This window comes from Prionailurus viverrinus, chromosome A2 (genome assembly GCF_022837055.1).
Source record: "Prionailurus viverrinus isolate Anna chromosome A2, UM_Priviv_1.0, whole genome shotgun sequence".
NCBI lineage: Eukaryota > Metazoa > Chordata > Mammalia > Carnivora > Felidae > Prionailurus > Prionailurus viverrinus.
In genome coordinates this window covers 50,630,077-50,647,468 of record NC_062562.1, presented here as the reverse complement: position 1 = coordinate 50,647,468, position 17,392 = coordinate 50,630,077, and the positions used below count along the sequence as shown (strand labels likewise).

Sequence of the window (17,392 nt, the reverse complement as noted above, 5' to 3'; positions counted from 1 at the left end):
CCTGGTTTGTCTGCAGAAGCACTTCTCAAACTTTAATGTGCATCCAAATCACTAGGGCATCTCGTTAGGCTGTGATTTTGATTCAGTGGCTCTGGGGCCAAAGATTCAGAGTCTCCAGCCAGTTCCTGGGTGCACTGAAGGGACACTTTGAATAGCGAGGGCCTGCCACACTGCACAGCATGACTCTACTATAGCACTCATCATAATATCTCACCTACAGGGCCGTGCTTTCACAGATCCTGTGAACAATAGTTCCTGGATTCTCTTAAAATCAGCAGCAAGCACGGAAACTAGGGGAACAAACTTAGAGATCAACATAAAGCATTTCCTGGAGCCTCCAGGCTGTGATTATTTATTAGTGTCAAACAGCCTACAGGTTGTATCCTGTGGCAGGTGCCTTATATATCTGTTTTTGTTTCACCTGTTGTTACCCCACAGAAAGCACTCAGGCCTTGGTAGGCCCTCAGTAAACAGTAGCTCTTATTTCTGATTCTTACAATAAATACGTCAGGCTTGTAATAGCCCCACTTATCATCAGGGATTGCACTAGCCACTTTCTAAACAGAGGCAGAGACTTGCCAATGAGAAAATGAAGAGACAAAAAGATTAAATAATTTGCTCAAGATAGTTATACAGCCAGTGTGTAACTCAAGCAGTCTGACTACAGACTTCAGGCTCTTAAGCTCTACATATGGTTAAGTGCTCTTAAGAACTTTGACACAGCATACCTCCCACCCATACTCTCTTAAAAAAAGGATACTAGGGTTCAGAAAGGTGAGGTGTGAAATAAGCTGTCTTAAGTCAGTGAGCGCTAGGTAGGAGAGAAATAGTCCACTACTGTGACTTCCAACCACTCACTCTATGCCATACTACTTTGTCAGTCTAACTTATCAAACCCTGAATGAACCAAAGACACCAAGAAGGCCTCAAACCTGAGGAAAGTGAGTCTACCCCGCCCAGCTCCCCACCCAGTGGCAAACTTCCTGACTCAGTGGATGAGCTGTCAGAGCCTCCCCAGACAGGCACACTCTAGTTACATGATGCTCACGTGTCTTTCTCCTTCTCAGAACTTTCATACTCCAGGAACACGATGTGCTGGGGGTAGTGGCCACAGATATCCCCATTCACATTTTGGATCACACTGTAACAGTAGTCTCGGCCAAACAGCTCCAGACATCTCTTCTCAATGCGCTCAACCTGCACAGAGGAGGACACCTGAGCATAAAGAATATTCTGGGATTCTGAGTATGAGAATTAGACAGTTCGTGACCTGGAAAGGTCACTGGGAATGACATGTGCCTCAGTGATTATTATTCAATGCCTGGAAGAGACACTTTGCTGGGACACAGGCCCTGATGTGTATTTCATTAATCTATATGCAGTATGCTTTGGGAGGGTCTCTAAGCCCCTCAGTGTTGCAGTGAAACTGTTAAGCATTCCAAGGAAAGGATTACAGTTTTCATGAGATTTTCAAGGGGGTCCACAATCCATAAAATATAAAGAACTCTTGCTCTAGGTTACTTTAGCACTAATCCATTTTCTTCCCTTGGCTCCAGATTATTCCCCATTCTACAGCCACAAACAAGTACCTAGACATTCTAGTTGTTGTAATGAGTAAAAGCTACATACAAGGCTATCTCCCTACACTCTATTTTATTTGTCAAATAGAAGGAAGAGCTTCTCTTAAAACTGTTCTTGTTTAGTTCGGGGAAAGGTCCACTAGAAAAAAGGCATAAGACATGTAATATCTTGAGAAGTCAACAAGAGATCAGGAATCTTGGAGAGGCTTTAAGGCCAGATGTCGTGAAAGTCAGGTCTAATTCATAACCACTCTAATCTTCAGGGGTATAAGATGGAAGAGGAAAAAACTCACAGTGGCTTAGATGAGGAATTCTCAAATTTTAAGATACATGAGAATCATGATGAAACCTATTTAAAAATGTAAAATCCAAGTTGCCCCCCTCAGAAATTCTGACTCAGTAGAAATAGATCGGAGAAAGGAACCTTTATTTTTAACAATGCTGAAACGGGCACCTGGGTGGCTCAGTTAAGTGTCCGACTCTTGATTATGGCTCAGGTAATGATCCCAGGGTCGTGGATAAAGTCTCACATCCAGCTCTGTGCTGACAGCATGGAGCCTGCTTGGGATTCTCTCTCCCTCCTTCTGTGCTCCTCTCCCACTCGTGCTCGCACTCAACTTTCTCTCTCAAAAATAAATAAACTTTAAGAAAATAAAGTAAAAAATAACTCACAGACCAAAGTTTATTTATCCAAATGAAAACAATTAAAAAAAACAAACAGGGACACCTGGGTGGTTGTCAGTTAAATGTCCGACTTCAGTTCAGGTCATGATCTCATGGTTCGTAGGTTTGAGCCCCGCATGCAGCTCTGTGCTAACAGTGTAGAGCCTGCTTGGGATTCTCTCTCTCTGCCCCTACCCTCATTTGCATGCTCTCTCTCAAAATAAATAAAGTTAAAAACAAACAAAGAATGCTGAAACAGGTGGTCCTCAGGCTAAGTTCTGAAAAACACTTTGTTGTTTGGAGAGTGGGGAAGTCCCATCATTACTGAAGTCTCCCCTAGGTTACTCCAGAGAATAGAATGATGCCAAGTGCAGTATGCTCCAGCGGTTCCCTAAGTTCCATGGCTCAGAATGGAACAGAACCCACTAGAAAGCCTGATATTAAACTTACCAACAGCGCGTGAGGAATAAGAGGAGGATTCCCAAGATTCCTGTTTGACTGTCAAACAGTACCTAGGATGGGAATGGCCTTACTAGACTGGATGCCTTGCAGATCTGGCAATAAGGAGACTAAAGGGAATCCCAAGGGGAGAAAAAAGAGGAACTGAGACTGGCTTCTGATAAAGAAATAGAGACAGTGTGGGCTGTTTTCCTGCTAGGGGAAGGAAAGGGATGAGCTTAAGTCTAAAGTCACGCTAAGCCTGTATAAGGAAGCAACACACCCGGTTCTTGTCTCGGTTCCACTCTGACCTCTGACCAGGAGAAATCCTCTAGACCATTTAAACCTGGGGGCTTTTGTACCCACATCTGATACACGGGAACAACCCTCCTCGCCTTCCCCTCTCTAATCTCTGAACATGATCCCTCAGCTCTGACCTCCAAACCCCTTGTTTCAAACCAAAGGACGTCCTTTCTTGGCTCATTGTGTGACCAGTTCCTTCTTTTCCGGTTTTTAAACCCGACCCTTACTCTACAGGTCCAGACCCCGGGAACTTCCCGCTCTCCTTCCTCTGATCCCTGACCTCAGCCTTTCCGTCTGTAACTTCTCAAACCTAGGAACTTCTCTTTGTGCTTATCACACCTTGGAACTCACCTTTGAGCCGCCCGTCCCGCTACAGTCCTTGGCCCGGTACTGAGTCCGGGAGAATTCCTCCAGCAGCTCCCCGAGCCCTGGCTCCTGAGGCGGCGGGTTGCCCGAAGAAGCCGAGGGCCCCGCTGAGGCGGCAGCGGCTGCCCTAGCGCCGGCCATGGCCCAGCCCTGCTTCCCCTTCAGCACCCCACGACCCCTCAGCGCGCCTCAGCCCTGCCCATGGCACCTGGAGGCACCAACTCCGAAACCTCCCGAACAGCCTCAGCCACCGCCTTCCCTTTCCACTTCCGGCCCCGCCCCACCCTGCCGGATGTTTACTTCGGCCCTGGCCAATCCGAGCCCGGGACTCGCGCCCTGCCCCGTGATTACCGGCCCACCTCCAAATGCGGAGCGATCCAAGTGGTCTAGGGAGAGGTAGCCGGGGCAACTCGTAGATCCCTCTTGCTCCGCCCCTCGGGGTTTCCCCTGGGGAAGCCGGGCTAAACCACTGAGGCTGCGGGAGGGGTGTTAGTACGGGAACGAGGAGGAAGGAACTATGGGAAAGAAGAGGAAGACTGGAATAAACCATTGCAGGAAGAGGAAGAGGGAACGCTTGAAGGCAACTAGTTAGTGTTGGCAATCATAGTAATAATAGTAAGTAATAATAAAACAGCATTTCATAAGGCACTTGTTTTTGCACTGCTCCTCAAAACGTCCCTGTGATTATAATGCTCCTATAGTCAACCCATTTTATCAAAGGAAACGGGAGTCATAACTGTGTTAAAATTCTATAATTGAAAAGCACCATATTCTTTTTTCTTTTTTTGTTAATGGGATATTTGAAACATTCAAAGAAGTGGCGAGAATAGTATAATGACCCCCTCATGTATTCATTCGTCAGTTTCAGCAATAATCAACATAAACCAAACGATTGCTTAATCAATCTTTTCTCATTCAGTAGAATAATTTTGTAGCAAATCTCATTACTTCATGGGTGAATAGTTCCTCTCTATACAGAGATTATACTATACTATACATAGTATTCATCTCTAACAGATTATCACTGTTACAAAATGATTTTTTTAAGGGGGCATCTGGGTGGCTCAGTGGGTTAAGTGTCTGACTTCAGCTCAGGTCATGATTTCGTGGTTTGCAGGTTCAAGCCCTGCATCATTGGGCTGCTGACACCTCAGAGCCTGGAGCCTTCTTCAGATTCTGTGCCCCCCTCTCTCTCTCTGCCCCTCTCCTGCTCACACTTTGTCTCTCTCTCAAAAATAAACATTTAAAAATTTTTTTAATTGATTTTTTATTTTTTAATTTTTTTTATTTTTTTTAACGTTTATTCATTTTTGAGAGACACAGACAGAATGTGAATGGGGGAGGGGCAGAGAGAGAGGGAGGCACAGAATCCCAAGCAGGCTCCAGGCTCTGAGCTGTCAGCACAGAGCCCAACGTGGGGACCAATCCCACGAACTGTGAAATCATGACCCCCACCGAAGTCGGAAGCCCAACCGACCCAGTCACCCAGGCGCCCCCAAAAAATGATTTTTTAAAAAAGACAACTTAGGTGTGTTAAAAAACCAAAATTCAACGAAGTAAATTTGGCGTTATTCAACCATTCATGAACCTGGCAGCATACCAGGTAGCAAGTAGAAAGGCGCTCAGGGGAACTGTACAAAATGGAAGGATTTTATAGTCAGAAGGAAGATGGGGCAAGGAAGTTAAAAGAGTGGAACATTTCAGCCAAGTTTACCTTTCCTTAGGGGAAGACAAAGGGTCTTATCGTGAAGATTACCTCACTAGTGCTGACTAGGAAATTGCCGAATAATTGGTTCAAAAATTCCACCCCTGGGAGAAGCTGAAACTCCAACTAGGTTAGGCTTTAAGTCTTGATGATGCTAAGCAAAACTGACTCCACTTGGGGGCTTATTGTTTCTTTTTAACCGGTAATACAAACTGTATTTAGTACCTCATGAAGCTGTAGTCTCTGTTCCCAAGGTCCAGAGAACTGCAAAATGGGGCAGGAGGCAGGAAGACTTTATAGGATAAAGAATAAGTAACAAGGAAGAGAAAAAAATAGAAAATAAGTAAGAAAGAAGGAAGGAAGTACAGAGCCCAGAGTTGGCTGGTAGCCGGGGCACAGGGATGCAAGGGCACCTGTCTCTGGGGGTCCTAAACAGACCAGGTTTATCCACTCACTGCTGACAAAATCTAAAGGCAGAGCAATGAGTAGTAGTGAAACAAGAGAGGAATTTATTTCATTGAGGGGAAGACAGCGGACTAGCATCTCAAAGATCTCAAAGACTCTCGAAGTGCTGAAAGTATTTCCAGGTTTATATAAGGAAAATGTGGGACAAAGTTCGGTGGGTACCTAAGGCAGTAAAGGTGTGGTCAAGCATTGTCATGGGTGGGATCTGGCTGGCTCAGGGCACTCCTTATTGCTTCAGGAGGTAGTTTTGGTTCCCATAAGTGGATACTTTGTCTGCAGGGTCTTTTGCTTGAGTTGTGTAATAAGCTGGAAAGAAGAATTTAATCAATTAGAAAGTTTGAAGTCAAAATGGAGAGAGTTGAAGTCCTCTTTCAGGCTTGGCATTTGGGGATTGACTAAATCTAATGTGTTTCTGGTCAAGCAGAGTATTTACAGGGACATGAAAGTTATCTGAGTTTCAGTTTGTTAACCTGGTACCTCAGGCAGGAATGACTGTACCTTGGGCCTAAAAATTGATTCCTCCTTCCCCTTTTTTGATCATTCCCTTGAATGGTTTGATTTAAAAAAAAAAAATCAGTATTAGTGTGACTCTTAGTTACCATTGTCTCTACAGGTCTCAGTATAATATACACAAGAGATGATGTCAGGATTGTATTCTTGGAACTGGTTTCATCCTTCTGTTCTTTGTTGTCATTCCAGTTGGAGAGAGATCATTTGGTGGATGACCAATGGCTGCACACATGCATTTAAAACTTTGAGAGAATGTAGCGTGTAGGGAGACAATAGTAATTATTACCAGCCAAACAATATTCATGATCCAAAGCAGCTAGAATATTGAGGATACTTCTTCTTTTTTTTTTTTTAATTTTTAAATTTATTTATTTATTTTGAGAGAGACAAGGGTAGGGGCAGAGAAGAGGGAGAGAGAGAATCCCAAGCAGGCTCCACACCATCAGCACAGAACCCAATGTGAGACCCAATGCAGGGCCCGAACCCACGAACTGCAAGATCATGACCTGAGCCAAGATGAAGAGTCGGACACTTAACTGACTGAGCCACCCAGGCACCCCTGAAGATACTTCTTTAAGCCAGTTGACTTGTTTATGTATTTTGTGTATTTCACATGTCTCCACTTCCCCAGAGGTGTTTATCTAGCAACATTGTTCAGGAGAAACTGAGGCATTGGAAATCAGGAAGAAGTTTGTCACAAGCAGAAAGAACTATATAGGATTACCAGCAGCATAGCAAATCCAACAATTGATTTACCTTCCTTTATAATGTCCTGAGATATGTGCACAGTGGCATTGTCTTTACAGGCCAGGAGAAGGTAAAAGGTGAAGAAAAGAATCAAAATGTAGAGGCTGCTTTTAGGCAAACAGACTTGAAAAATGGAATGTAGAAATGGCCCACGGTGACCCCCTGGCTGAGTACAGACTGGCCCATCAGAGGACCCACTTCAAAAGATCCATAGACCCTAACTACGCAATGGGCTACTTACTACCAGACACAGTTAAACAAAAATGGGAAAATTCCATAGATCACCAGGCCTCCTCACCTTCCTCCTTTAAAAACAATCCCCACCCACTGTCTCATTGTAGACAGTCTCTCCTCTGCTGTCCTACCTGATGCTTCCTTGTGGTGTATTCAATAAACTTTTATCTCCTTTGTTTTGCCTTGAGTTAATCCTTTCATGACCAGTACAACCAACTTCCACCTGATTGTTGCCCTACATTTGGGGGAGCCATCTGATCCAAGACAGACACCATAATAAAGACCTTTATACTGTAAGAATTAGGAAAAGAATGGTCAGAAAGGGAAGGAGGAATGGAAAGAAATGTCTTAGATCCTGATGCAGTTTTGGAGTGGTGGGGGGCCAGAGCTGACGGCCAAGAAAGAATTCTTGAGATGTCTTTGGTGCAAAAAGGTGATATTATTAAAGCGTGGGGTCAGGACCCATGGGTAGAAAGAGCCGCACTGGGGTTGTGAGGAGTGACTGATTATATATACTATGGACTTGGAGTTCCTAGAAAAATGTTATTCTCTGCCTGTCTCAAGTACTTGTCAATGGGCTACAGGTTATAAAGTAATTTAATTTCACCTACCATTTCCTTCTTGCCTTTGTTCCTCACATCACTATGAAGGGGAGGGTAATGTTGGGACTCCAGGAAACTGAGTCTATGGGTTTCTGGAGGTTAGGCTATTGGTAAGATTGCCTTTTTCTCATAATATACTAAGACTGATGGAGGGTCAGGTCCTGTTTGTGATCTCTTATCAGTTAATCATTTGTCTTCTCCTTCTCTTAGCTTTAGGGCAGCCAGGAGTGCCTGAGAAATGCCACACTATCCCCCCCTGGGGTGGGGGAAGGAGGTCAGCTTACCTTATGCTCCCTCATCAATCTAACTTCTTGGGAGAAAGCAGTCTACCTTGATTTCAGCTACTTCTCCTCCTAGTCAATTTGATTTTGAGGTCTTTAGCATTCACACAGGACCAAATGTCAGATGTGGCCTTCTTCAGTTGTGAAATATGCACCCAACTTTTGATACCTGTGAGAAGTAAGAGAGATGATTAGCTTTCAGAAATACCAAATAAAAACTGTGCTGTCTAGTTACTAGTAGGTTTACAACCTAGTGGAAATATGTATAAACCCCACCCACCACAATGAAGTCCCAAGCCCTTAGACACTTCACCTCCTGGTCCTTTTCCCCCTCTCTGTTTCATGGGCTTATTTTTGTTGGCTTTGCAATGGGCATCTGCAAAAGAACAAAGGGAGGAGTCTCTGCATCACCTCAGGGAATATACATTTATTCCAATCATACAGCTTTTTGCCTTACATGGGCATAGGTGACATCTGGGTAAGGCTGTAAACCTCTGTAGTATCAGCCAATAATGAACCAGAGGAGGGACTTGCATATAGGAAATAAATTGTCTGCTGTAACTTCCCCGAGTGTGCCTATCCACCAGACACCGCTCTTGCAAGAACATTGATTAAAACCTCACTTCACTGTGCTCCGAGTCTTTGCATCCCTCCTTTGATTGGGTCCATGGGCTTATTTCTTTTTTTTTTTTTTTTAATTTTTTTTCAACATTTATTTATTTTTGGGACAGAGAGAGACAGAGCATGAACGGGGGAGGGGCAGAGAGAGAGGGAGACACAGAATCGGAAACAGGCTCCAGGCTCTGAGCCATCAGCCCAGAGCCTGACGCGGGGCTCGAACTCACGGACCGCGAGATCGTGACCTGGCTGAAGTCGGAGACTTAACCGACTGCGCCACCCAGGCGCCCCACGATGGGCTTATTTCTAACAATAATTTGGCAGTGGTGTCAATGGTCAAGAATACTTGGTGGGGTCCTTTCCATGAATCTCACTTCTGCAAAAGCATTAGAGTCCAAATGACAAAAGACTTAAAAATATCCGTGCTTAAAGATCTGAAGATTCTTTTTTTAAGTTTATTCATTTTTGAGAGAGACAGATAGAGTGTGAGCAGGGGAGGGGCAGAGAAGGGAGACACAGAATCCAAAGCAGGATCCAGGCTCTGAGCTGTCAGCACTGAGCCCGATGTGGGGTTAGAACCCACGGACTGTGAGATCATGACCTAAACTGAAGTCAGACGCTTAGCCGACTGAGCCACCCAGGCGCCCCTGATCATTCTTTATTATGATGGAATCAACAAGGAAATTTGGTTATTTCTGGTGAGGGAGCCAAAGGCAAGCTGAGGGCAAAGCACAAGCTAGTAACTGTTCCCTGCTATGGGATATGTGTGATGATCCTCAGGCATTCCTGTCTGCCCAAGAACAAAGGAAACGGAAAAACAAACAGTTAACTCATAGAGATCAGTCATGCAGGACCTGAGTCTCCATCAGTTTACATATGTCTTAGTAAATTACGAGACAAAGGCAATCTTATCAATAGCCTAACCTCCAGAAACCCATAGACTCAGCCTCCTAACATCAGCCTAACATCACCCTTCCCTCCATAGTGATGTAGGAACCAAAGGCAAGAAGAAAATGTAAATAAAATTAAATTTCTTTATAACCTGCAGCCCATTGAAAAATACTTGAGGCAGGCTGAGTGTAACACTTCCCCAGGAACTCCCTTCTGTCTTAATGCTTTGCTAGAGGGAAAAACAACCTTAGCTTGACAATAGCTAGGCCTCCAGTATCTTAGAAGCCCTCTTTAGCTCCTAAAGCTCTTGCATATGGAAGTCCTTTCAAAAACTTCCCTTTTGCCTTGACCTCCCCCAAATCCATAGTATATAATCAGTCACTCCTCACAACCCCAGTGCAGTTCTTTCTGTCCATGGGTCCTGTCCCCCTGCTTTAATAAAATCACCTTTTTGCACCAAAGACATCTCAAAAATTCTTTTTTGGCCGTCAGATCCAGACCCCCACCAGCACTCCAAAACCACATCAGTTTCTATGACACAAAACATTTTAAGATGAAACTTGAAATTATAACTGGTAACATTAAACCAGGGCCTATCAGATTTTTAGGAATTTTATACAAGTTCTGGAACACTTATGTTAATAACATACCCATACAAATATAAACTAAGAAGATTAAACATCACTTCCTATTTGGCATGCTTACTTTGTTATTTAATAAACCAAATAAGCATTATTAATAAACAAAATTTAATAAACCAAATAAGCATTATTAACATTTCCCTTTTTATAGGGAGGGAGAACAGATCTTTTTTGAGATGTTCCAGAGACCCTCTGAAATTCTCAAAGTTAGTTCAAGGTAAACAACAACAACAACAACAACAACAACTATAACAACTTCATTTAGAATTTTATTTGGGAGAGGTTTGTAAAAGATGATCTGTTTAGGGGCACCTGGGGGCTCAATCAGAGGAGCGTGCAACTCTTGATCTCAGGATCGTGAGTTTGAGCCCTATATTGGTTGTAGAGATGACTTAAATAAGTAAACATTTTGGGGCGTCTGGGTGGCTCAGTCAGTTGAGCGACCAACTTCACTTCAGGTCATGATCTCACGGTTTGTGAGTTCGAGCCCTGTGTTGGGCTCTGTGCTGACAGCTCAGAGTCTGGAGCCTGCTTCTGATTCTGTGCCTCCCTCTCTCTCTGTCCCTCCCCGACTCACACTCTGTCTCTCTCAAAAATAAAATAAAACGTTTTTAAAAAATTAAAAAAAAAAAAAAAGAATGGGGCTCAGGAGCCTGGGTTCAAATCCCAGCACCACCAATTCTCAGCTGTGTGACCTTGAGCAAGTCACTTGATCTCTCTGAGCTAATAAAGCACCTGCCTCATAACGTTGTTGGAAGATTTGAATGGCTTACCTATAGAGCACCTGGTACAGTGCCAGGCACACAGTAATTGCTCAGTACACGTGGGAAGAAAAAAAATCAAAGCCTTTCTAAGGGGGCAACTTTTTATTATTTTATTTTATTTTACTTTATTTTACTTTATTGTTTGTTTGCTTGTTTGTTTATTGTAGGCTCCACGCCCAACATGGGGTTTAACTCTGAGGACTCTGAGATCAAGAGTCTGCACCCTGTACCACTGAGCCAGTCAGACCCCTCAGGAGGGAGGCAACTTTTGAACTGAGACCTAAATAATGAGAAAGAATGAGCTGCATGAAGATCTGTGAAGATCCTTCTGGGTGGAGAAACAGCCAGAGAAAAGATCCTGAGGCAGGAGTGAACTTACTGTGTTTGAGAAGGAGAAGGGATGCTTTTGGGAGCTGGAGAGGCAAGGCTGAGGGTGAGAAGGGCTGATCAGTGGTAGGAGAGATGGGAACGGTCAGCTCATGAAAGGGTGGGCTTGGAGGCTTAAGCTGGGAATTCAGAATTTATTTAAAGGACAAGGAGGAGCCGCTGGAGAGGTTCCAGCGGGGGGAGGGGGGGGTGGTTCAGGGGGTGACATGGACTCTACCTGTTTGGAACAATTATGGTCTGGCTTCCATGTGGAGAATGGATTTGGAGTGAGGGTGAAAGCAGAAAAACCCGCTAGAAGCTTTACCCAGAACATGTGCACAACCTGGGACAAGAGTATCAATGGAGGACCCTGTACCATGTGTATAAATACTTAACAGTTATATCAGGTAGGGAAACTGTTTAATAAAACATGTTCTGTCCTCCTACCTTGACACTATACCTTCATAATGTCAAAATTGAAAAATGTGTATAAAGCCAATTTATATGACTGAAAGTCAGCACAATATTGAAGACGGCTGGATTTAATTATTGTGAATTGTATAAGTGTTTTGTTCATAGAATAATAAAATGATACATAATTTATAAATAATTCTGGGGGGCACCTGGGTGGTTCAGTCGGTTAAGTGTCTGACTTTGGCTCAGGTTGTGAGCTCAGAGTTCATGAGTTCAAGCCTCATGTTGTGCTCTGTGCTGACAGCTCAGAACTTGGAGCCTGCTTTGGATTCTGTGTCTCCCTCTTTCTCTGCCCCTTCCCTGCTTGTGCTCTGTCTGTCTTTCTCTCTCTCAAAAATAAATAAACATTAAAAACTTTTTAAATAAAAAAGATAAATAATTTTGTATCGATTCTAGTAATTTTTTTTCTTTCTGTCCATTCAGAAATATCACTAATAATTCTGTCAGGTTTTTCACGTAATGTGTCCTATTGACAGGAGCCCAATTATAGGGTTAAAGATTTATTCAAAATACATAAAATTTGAGTTATTTTCATCCAAAATATAATTTAGGCAAATGTAAAATATTATAATTAAAATTTTTAATTGTTCATGTATGCTTTCTCAAAAGTTCTTTTTCTCCTAAAATATGCAAAATTGTTAAAGTTATAAGGCAAAATATAATTATACTAAGTGAAAGCTAAATTTTAAAATCAAGGGGCACCTGGGTGGTTCAGTTGTTTAAGCATCCACGTCTCGATTTCGGCTCCGATCATGTCATGATCTCACGCTTTCTCGAGTTCGAGTCCCGCTTTGGGCTCTGTGCTGTCAGCGCGGAGCCTGCTTGGAATTCTCTGTCTCCCTCTCTCTCTGCCCCACCTTGCTATCTCTCTCTCTCTCTCTCTCTCTCAAAATAAATAAGCATTAAAAAAAAACTTTAATCGGGGCGCCTGGGTGGCTTGGTCGGTTGAGCGTCCGACTTCAGCTCAGGTCATGATCTCATGGTCCGTGAGTTCGAGCCCCGCGTCGGGCTCTGTGCTGACAGCTCAGAGCCTGGAGCCTGTTTCGGATTCTGTGTCTCCCTCTCTCTCTGCCCCTCCCTGTTCATGCTCTGTCTCTGTCTCAAAAATAAATAAACGTTAAAAAATAAAAAAAAAAAACTTTAATCAAAATCATTTAAAGAAATTTGAAATTACTGTTTGAAAATTTGTTAAAGTAACATAATTTGCGACCCTGGTTGCAATACCAGGGTCCGTCTCATTGCCTGTGTGGAGAATCGGTATCACGTGTCGTTCACCTAGACAAACATGCATGTAAAATTAAGAGTAATAAAATTGTCAGTACTGCAAAATGTTTCTCAGATACCATGTGCAACTCTTGTGAATAAAGAAGTAATTTCTGAGCACTTTCGGAACCAGAGAAAGGAACACAGAAAGCAGCAAGTTATGGTCGACTGTGCGGTACAGTGTTTTGCCATGCGAGAATCTATTACATTCATGCTCAGACAAGTGGAGGAATTTGACAAACTAATTGATTTGTCTTCTCTCTTATCCAAATGATTCCACCACTCAAATCCTCCCTACGATCGGAAACTGTCTGTCTTGAATGTAAGCAGTGGCACAAGCTACTGAAAACCATCCGAATGTGGTATTTTTTTTTCTTTAGAGTTATGGACGAACTTGCCCTGAGTCATGAGAGTGGATGTGTTAGGATTATAGGCTGAACGGTTCTAGGACTAAGCACCAGCTCGTCAATAACAGAAGGGTCTGTGTGTTCTTTACCCAAGTTTAATGTATGTTTGTGATATATATGCTCCATATATCATATCCATAAAACATGGACCAAGAGCAAGGGTCCCTCTTTCCTGGTTTTAAGGAAATACTGCTATCTAGGAGGCTTTTGTGGTCACCCGGGAGAGGGCTACGAGGAAGGAAGCCTGAAGTCTAGGACAAGGGAACAGTGCCTGGGCCACAACTTCAGATCTGGGGCATAGGAAAGACAGGCAGCAACAGTGACTACTCCCAGAAAATCCTTAAAGACTAGCAGGTACCACAGAGGCAGGTTCCCTCAAAGGCTCTAACCTTACCATTAGGAGTTTTGCAAACCCTGAGTACAAACAGTTCAACTTAATTTGGAGATAACTGAATGCTCGTGTTTTCCATGATTTTTTAATCAACTAATTGCATAAGCTTGTACAGAGTGCTACTGTGTACCAGGAATTGTGCAGGGCCTGGAAGTTAGTGGTGGGCAAGTTGGGGGAGATCCTTGAGCTTTGCTGTTCGAAACCTTGCAGGGAAGGCAGAGGGTAAACAGTACATCAGTGACTGGAGTGCCAGTGAAGAGCAGTTTAGGTGCTGTGGGAAAGTTTGGCTCTTCTGGAATCTCATCTGCAGAAAATCTGGACCAGGAAGCTGAGTACCTCAGTGGACATCTCTCTTAGGACAGCTGCTCGAATCAAGGAGGGAATTAACTCTCCAGCCAGATTAATTTTTACCCTCAAATTAGTATTACTAAGTGGTATCCCCAGAGAGAGTCTGGCAGAATTTCACTTCTGTTGCTAATCAAGGAGCTGTCTGGTGGATTACTTAATAGCATGCCCGACTCTGATTGTTTCTGACTTCAAGATGAATGTCTTAGGCCCAGTTGAAGTCAAGGAAATTGCTTTCCTGATCTTCAGATCTGATCCTTAACAAATAACTGGGATGGGGAGGCAAGAGGAAGAATGGCCCAAAGAAGAGTGTATGGATGGACTTTAGAACCAGGCAGACCTGCTCGGCTGGGTTTCCAGGCTGTGTGACTTTGAGTGAGTTAACTCCATTCTCTAGGCTTCAGTTTCCTTATCTGTAAAATGAGGGTACTGGCATTTATCTCATTGGGTCATAGAAGGGATTAAAGGTAAAAATGTTTTAAAAGCCTCAACATTTTGCTTTTTCCTTATTGCACAAATAAGTTGGGCTTTCTAAATAGATTTGGTTTCTTGCTAGAGGTTATTGCCAGGAGGTTGGTTAAAATGGTTTGGATTCCTGGGAAAGATTTTTTTTTTTAATTAGCCCTATTTCATTCTCTTTATAAAAGTAATACTGAATTTGGGGTGCCTGGGTGGCTCAGTTGGTTAAATGGCTGACTTCCGCTCAGGTCATGATCCCATGGTTTGTGAGGTTGAGCCCTGGGCTGTCTGCTGTCAGCAGGGAGCCTCTTCAGTCCTCTGCCCCCCTCTCTTTCTGCCCATCCCCTGTGTGCTCTCTCTCTCTCTCTCTCTCTCTCAAAAATAAATATTAAAAAAAAAGAAAAAGTAATACTGAATTCAACCAATATGGTGAATTGAATTAGTGACAAAATATTTTTTCTCCAAGTTCACACTCACAGAAATGTTTGGATGTGTGGCCTACCAAAAAGCCATTTCCTCCTCTTACTTGTTCTTTTGTCACAACTGAGCTCACCTCCCAGTACAGAGACTGGAAAATGCTCAGATTCACTCTTCCTGTCTCTCTCATGGATAGGATATAGGCAGGTTACCCATTTCTGGCCAATGGGACCTGGGGGAAAGACTGCAAAGGGACACTGAGAAAAGTCCTCTTCCCTAATAGCAAGGGATGCATGGAAAGAAACTCCCCTTCCTCTTCTCTAGGCAGCGCTATGTCTGCTTCAGCCATCTTACGACCATGGTAAAGAATATTATAGATGGACAGCAGAGTGGAAAGATGGAAATTTTTGGGTCCTTGATGTCATCGTTGAGTCACAAAGTTAACCTAAGAATACTTAATCTCTGATATACATGTAAAGATGAGAAGAGGGTCAGAATTCCATTCCACCTCCTTGGGATTAGCATCCCAAGCAAAGAAATGATTGATAGATCGATTGATTGATTTAATTTTTTTAATGTTTATTTACTTTTGAGAGACAGAGAGAGACAGAGTGTGAGCAGGGGAGGGGCAGAGAGAGAGAAAGAAAGACACAGAATCTGAAGAGGCTCCAGGCTCTGAACGGTCAGTACAGAGCCCGATGCGGGGCTCAAACTCACAAGCCCTTAGATCATGACCTGAGCCAAAGTTGGATGCTTAACTGATTGAGCCACCCAGGTGCCCCAGAAATGATTTAAAAAATTGGTCTAGGATTGATGATACCCACAGGCCCTGCAGGACAAAGTATAACATATCTCTGTAGAACATTTCTGTAATCCCTGAATCCATAGTTTGCCTTTTCCAAATGTCATATAGTTGGAATCATACTGTATGTAGTCTTTTCAGATTGGCTTCTTTCACTCCCAGTACTGTCCATTTAGGGTTCCTCCATATCTCTTCATGGCTTGGCAGCTCATTTCTTTTTTTAGCACTGAATAATACTCCATTGTCTGGACTTACCAAATTATATATACATTTCTCTGCTGAAGGACATTTTTGGTTGTTTCCAAGTTTGGGAAATTATGAATAAAACTGCTATAAACATCCATGTGCAGGTTTTTGTGTGGACATGTTTTCAACTCCTTTGGGTAAATACCAAAGTGTGTGATTGCTGGATTATTTATTTTTTTAAGTGTTTATTTATTTTGAGAGAGAGCATGAGCCAGGGTGGGGAGAGGCAGAGAGAGGAGAGAATCCCAAGCAGGTTCTGTGCTGACAGCACAGAGCCTGATGAAATCAAGAGTCGGATGCTTAACTGTCTGAGCCACCCAGGTACCCCTAGAGTATTTATGTGAGTCTGCCAAACTGTCTTCCAAAGTGGCAGTACAATTTGCATTCCCACCAGCAATGAATGAGAGTTCCTGCTTTTCCACATCTTCACCAGAAACTTGATAAGGATGCATCTACAACTACATTGGACCAACAGGTCTACAGATGGTTTTGGGTAGCATGAACATTTTAATAATATTAACTCTTCCAATCCGTGACACGAGATAGCTTTCCATTTATTTGTGTCTTCTTCTATTTTTTTTTTTTTTTATCAATGTCTTGTAGTTCTGGTGTATATATCTTTCACTTCCTTGGTTAAATTTGTTTTTCAGTATTTTATTGTTTTTAATGTTAAATGGAATTGCATGTTTCTTTTTCAGATAGTTCATTGTTAGTGTATAGAAATGCGACTGAATTTCATATGTTGATTTTGTATCTTGAAAATTTACTGAATTTGCTCATGAGTTTTAACAGTTTTAGAGGCTCTTTGTTTGTTTGTTTTTAGTAAACTCTGTCCTGAGTGTGGGTCTCGAACTCATGGCCTTGAGATCAAGAGTTGCATGCTCTGCAGACTGACCCAGACAGGTGCCTCAGTTTTTGGAGTCTTTAGTATTTTTTTAAGTTTATTTATTTAGGATTTTTATATATAGAAGATCATGACATCAGCAAACAGATAATTTTACTACTTTCTTTCTGATTTGGATGCCCTTTGCTTTTTGTTGTTGTTGTTGTTGTTGTTGTTGTTAAAGTAGACTTCACGCCCAGTGTGGAGCCCAATGCAAGACTTGAATTCATGACCCAAGATCAAGACCTGAGCTGAGATCAGGAGTCAGATGCTTAACTGACTGAGCCACCCAGACGCCCCTGATTTGGATGCCTTTTATTTACTTTTCTTGCCTAATTGCTCTGACTAGGACTGCCGGTAGTATGGTGAATAGGAGTATTGAGAGTGGGGATAACTGTCTTGTTCTTGATCTTATAGGAAAAGCTTTCAGCCTTTATACCACTGAGTATAATGTTAGCTGTGGGTTAGTCATATATGGACTTTATTATGTTGAGATATGTTCCTCCTATACCCAATTTGTTGAGAGGTTTT

At 42.8% G+C, this 17,392-nt stretch overlaps 1 protein-coding gene across 12 annotated transcripts in view; it reads right to left on the bottom strand.

The window, feature by feature from the left end:
• MTMR14 (myotubularin related protein 14) overlaps positions 1 to 3,611 on the bottom strand; it is a 45,329-nt gene extending 41,718 nt beyond the window's left edge. For 10 of the 12 annotated variants that reach the window (XM_047850024.1, XM_047850027.1, XM_047850035.1 and 7 more), the window contains exons 1-2: positions 3,336 to 3,611; positions 1,049 to 1,197 (exon numbers count right to left, since the gene is read on the bottom strand). In XM_047850024.1, the coding sequence (XP_047705980.1) occupies positions 1,049 to 1,197; positions 3,336 to 3,491 (305 nt within the window). In that variant the 5' untranslated portion in view covers positions 3,492 to 3,611. Of the gene's footprint in view, positions 1 to 1,037; positions 1,198 to 3,335 lie in introns of those variants that run through there. The other 2 variants (XM_047850036.1, XM_047850034.1) reach the window with 2 other exon arrangements.
• Between the last annotated feature and the right edge of the window lie 13,781 nt (positions 3,612 to 17,392).